General features: G+C 48.1%; 2 protein-coding genes across 2 annotated transcripts; one reads left to right on the top strand and one right to left on the bottom strand.

Moving 5' to 3' along the window:
* The first annotated feature begins 705 nt into the window (after positions 1-705).
* Positions 706-3033, top strand: LOC108028668 (all trans-polyprenyl-diphosphate synthase PDSS2). Its single transcript, XM_017100601.3, has 3 exons — positions 706-1433; positions 1516-1705; positions 2003-3033. The coding sequence occupies exons 1-3, from the start codon at positions 1060-1062 to the stop codon at positions 2807-2809; spliced, it is 1371 nt and encodes a 456-aa protein (XP_016956090.1). The 5' UTR covers positions 706-1059; the 3' UTR covers positions 2810-3033.
* Positions 3034-3044: 11 nt separating this feature from the next.
* LOC108028669 (methyltransferase-like protein 22) lies at positions 3045-4143 on the bottom strand. The gene has a single exon (XM_017100602.3). It carries the CDS (start codon positions 4014-4016, stop codon positions 3192-3194), a length of 825 nt encoding a protein of 274 aa, XP_016956091.1. The 5' UTR covers positions 4017-4143; the 3' UTR covers positions 3045-3191.
* Positions 4144-4566: the final 423 nt, after the last annotated feature.

Below are 4566 nucleotides of genomic sequence, written 5' to 3'. Positions count from 1 at the left end.
GGTGGGAAAGATCGATGATAACATCGATGCTTCGATGTTTTCCCTTCAAATCGAAGAGGAAGAGCTTTCGTGTTAATCGAATATATTTTATGCGGGGTCTATAAGTACCGATATTAAAGTATCGATTGTTGTAATTCGATTGATGTATATATTTAATACCGATAACTACTTGATAGCGCCATATATCTAATCGAATGGTTCGGACAATTACTTATTTATTTTCGACCCATGGTGTGTGTCTTCTCATAAAACAAAGTTCATAACCTTCGCTTAAAGATAAATAGACAAGTCTCCACTTTTATAGGTTTTGCTATATTTTGAAGTCATGAAGCTGCAAAATTGCTCTTCGTTTAGTTCTTATACAAATTTTAAGTTCTCAACGCTTTTATAGCAGTTAAGTTGGTTGATCGAGGTAAAATAAATATTTATAAAAATAAATGTTTTTGTGTTTTATTTTATAAGTTAAGTTTTATGGTTCGAACCATAAAACCCTGAACACAAACCATGGCTTAAGACTAAATAAAATAATTCTCCAAAGGTGTATAGTTGTAGTTAAGACTCTAACCAATAAGTGTAAGTTCGAACCATTTATCTATTATAAGCCCGCGTAAGTTTAAAAATAAATCGAGCCAATCGAATATAACATCGATATTTCCAAAAGGTTAGTGCATCGACTTATCGATGACTGTATCGACGGCTGGCCACCTCTGTCGCCCAGGCGGGCGAAAACCTGTTCCCGCTAAAGGCCGTACGAAAAACAGACACCCGCCCCCCTGGAGGTTCCATGAGGCTGCGTGCGGCAATAAAAACAAACAACAGAGCGCTTGGCGGCCAACTGAGAGCGGCGGAGCGACCAACTGTAAAAGTGGGACGCCCGCGAAGAAGAAGACGAGGCGGCGGCAGGTGAAGCCGACTGCGACGCCAGCAGCGGCGGAGCGAACCTCGAAGATTTCACTTTTCGACGGTCGACCCAACGGAGCGGAGCCAAAAACGCCATTTTCCCAGCAGCAGCAGCAAATAATTGTGCTTCGTAGGCGTACCAGCAAACAGGAGACAGCCATGTACCGCGCCAGTGGGTTAAGGATTATGCAACAGCTGCGCCGCAGGACTCCCGCCGAGATTCAGGGACTCCAGGGCGCCCAAGCTGCGCCTGCGCTGCCAGCTTTCACTTTCCAGCGACGGCAGCAACAGCAGCAGCAGCAGCTTCGCTGGACTTCAACGTCGACGGCCAGTGGAAAGCATTCCAGCCAGCAGGTGGCGACCCCGCCCCCGCGCCACGACTGGAACAGGGCGGTCAGCGAGGCGGAGCGCATCGTCGGCTATCCCACGTCCTTCCTCAGCTTGCGCTGGCTGCTCAGCGACGAGATCGCCAATGTGGCGCTGCACCTGCGCAAGCTGGTGGGCAGCGCCCATCCGCTGATGAAGACGGCCAAGTAAGTGGTCTTGCTGACCAGGTTCTGGGATCTACAGATTAATAACTGGTACATATTATTAACCGAAATGTCTCCCGTTCAGGCACCTGCTCTACAATGGCAAGAACACGATGCAAGCCTGGGGATTGATAGTGCTGCTGGTGTCCAAGGCGGCGGGACATGCTCCCAGTGTCCCGGATGTGGAGCAGGACAAGAGCGCCGGAGTGCTGCACTCACAAAGAGCTCTGGCCGAGGTCACCGAGATGATCAGGATCTCGCATCTGGTGCACAATGTAAGCTGGAGTTCGGATGGCAGACTAGATTCGAAAGTGACTCATGAAGAAACCACTCGGCCCCTTGCTAGTGTTTCGCTGTCAGCGTCTTTTTATGCAAATTAGTTTCACGGCTTACAAGCTGAGCAGAGGCATCTAACTTTCCATCAATTTACTTGACGGAGCTGGCCAAATTATCATAAATTGTTGATGAGTTGTTTGCGGTTTAAACATAATCGATAAGGGGCACTTTAAAAACTACTAAGAACTCCTAAAGTACCCATATCACTTATAACACCTCTTTACTCCCTCCTCTAGAGCGTGGTCAACCTGCAGTCGAGCACACAGGCTGGCCAGGATGTGGCCACCTACGACGACATGTCCTTTGGCAACAAGATCGGCCTGCTGACCGGCGACTACCTGCTGGGCCATTCCAGCGCGGAGCTGGCCAACCTGCGCAACCAGGAGGTGGTGGAGCTGATTTCGTCGGCAGTGCGCGACTTTTCCGAATCGGAATTCATTGGCGAGCGCGATGAGCAGAACAACCCTCTGCCCTACAAGCCAGGAACCTTCCAGCGGCCTTCCCTCAGCGTTGGAGTGGACTTCAACGAGCACGACGTGATGACCCCCATGCCGATTGCCCAGGTTCTGGGTAACCCCGAGGAGGAATGGGAGTGCCGCAACATACTGAACGCCGGCAGTCTGCTGGGCAAGTCCTGTCAGGCTTCCTTGAAGCTGGCCGGCCAGAGTGAGGAACTGCAGCGGCATGCGTACCGCTTTGGCAAGCATTTGGCGCTCGCTTGGCAGGCTTGCTTGGATGCCGAGCCCTTCCAGTGTCCCCAGCTCCCGTTGGATGTGACCTTCAGCCTAGTCAGCGCTCCGGTTCTCTTCCATTTGGAGCACGACCCCGGGATGTATGCCCAACTGGAGGCTGGCAAGCAGTCGGTGGATAACATCGACTACGACAAGATCCACAAGGCCATCCTGGCCGGTCCGGCGCTGGCCAAAACCAAGGAGCTGCAGCGGAAGCACACGGCTGCCGCTCTGGCTGTTCTCCAGCACTTCCCGGCCACCGACGCTCGACAGGCGCTGGAGAACATCATTCTGGCCATGCAGGATCTCTGATCCCGAGCAGTCGCTTCCGATTTTTCACGGGTTCAGGGCTTAGTTTAGTTGTATTTATTCCATTGGGTCATTCTTCATTCGAGCAGACATTGTTGACTAATCTTAGATGGGAGATCGTGTACTTCTGAAAGACAAGGTTTTTGTACTTACTTTTGTTAGTCTCCTAATTACTTGGTGCAAGTACAAAAACTATCACAAATAAAAGCGTTCTTATAATACCAAGATATGCTGTTGGTTTGGGTTTATAGAGGGTATAATCTTTTTAGCATTTTAATTCAAAGAATATCTCAACATAACGTTACAAATTAACTAAGTTAGTAAGGTACTGTAGGGTATCAATTGAATCTAGAACGAGAAACGTCTTTTATGTGCTTACAGTCCACTAACGACTGGTGATCTTGATGAGGACCAGCTCCTTGCACCGGTCGTACTCAAAATACTGAGGAAAATCCAGAGGCAGGTGCTCCATGATCCAGGGCTTATTGACCGTCTGCCGGATGAGGTACTCGTACATGGGAGCCACCGAGTCGAAATCCGCCAGGGTGAACACATACCGCTTCTCGAGAGCCATGTAAATGGTTTTGGGTCTCCCTGTTTGGCGACCTCGCTCCAGGAGATTATCCACCACGGAGACGAAGGCATCGGTCAGGGTATCACTGTAGATGACATCGGCAGCTAGTATGATATCACTGCTGTCTATGGCTTCTACCAGATCCTGGGATTGCTCTTCCTTTGGGGCCAGAAAATCAAACTCCAGAACTGAGATTTTTCCACTGAGCAGCTTGGAGTTCCTCTGGACATTGCCGCGGATCAGCTTCAGTATGCAGCCGAGATCCACATCCGTGCAGAAGATCCTTCCGGGATTGTGTATGCCCGCTGCTATGCTGGTTAGGCCCACGCCAGCTCCCAGTTCCATGAGGGTTTTCCCAGAGAACTCATCCTTCTTCGAGAAAAGGTAATCCGCCAGCAGGAGGGCTCCACGCCACACCTGCAAGCCCACCAAGCGCAGCTCCGTGGCCTCGGAATGTTCCAATTCGATCACGCCACGTCGTGGCCTCGGCACCTCAAGGTCGCCATCCTTATCCGCCGTGATCCTCGCCAGCTTCTCCACCGGATAGACGAACCGGAACTTGGAGACCACCTTGCCGCCATCGCGGGTCGTCTGGTAGTTGTTCTCGCCGTAGATCTCCGACGTGACCGTGAACATGATCGGGTTATGTATGCATCGGGCCAAGAGCACATAGACTATATATACTACATATGTTTAATGTTGCGGTGGGACGAGACATTTTCCCCGGGCGTCGCGGGCGATTAAAAATCGGTATCGCCAATCGGTTTAGGGAAAATTGATTTGCACTCTGGGTTTGCACAGTAGGACAGATAAGGGAAATACACATTTCGTGTTTTTTTTTTTTTAATCAAAGTGTGGTCTTTTCTTTTAAACAATAATGTGTTTAATGTTTGTTTTTAATGTAAGTTCATTCTAGGTTTATAAAAAATTACAAAAATAATGATTTGGTGAACAACATTTAAAATATTTTATATATATATTTTTTTTTTGCGCAAAAAATTGTTTTTGAAAATTGTTAACATAGGAAGATACGTATAGATTGCATACATTATTGATAAAGACAGGGACTTTTTTGACATAATGAAAACCTTGTTTGAAATACATCCAATACTTAAGTGTTTTTTTTATTACTCATGATAAAAAGTAAAAAATGAAATATTTCGCATTAAAATTTTATTACGAACCT

This window comes from Drosophila biarmipes, chromosome 3L (assembly GCF_025231255.1).
Source record: "Drosophila biarmipes strain raj3 chromosome 3L, RU_DBia_V1.1, whole genome shotgun sequence".
Taxonomy (NCBI): domain Eukaryota; kingdom Metazoa; phylum Arthropoda; class Insecta; order Diptera; family Drosophilidae; genus Drosophila; species Drosophila biarmipes.
The sequence above is the reverse complement of the archived record's forward strand: the minus strand, read 5'-3'. Positions and strand labels throughout refer to the sequence as shown.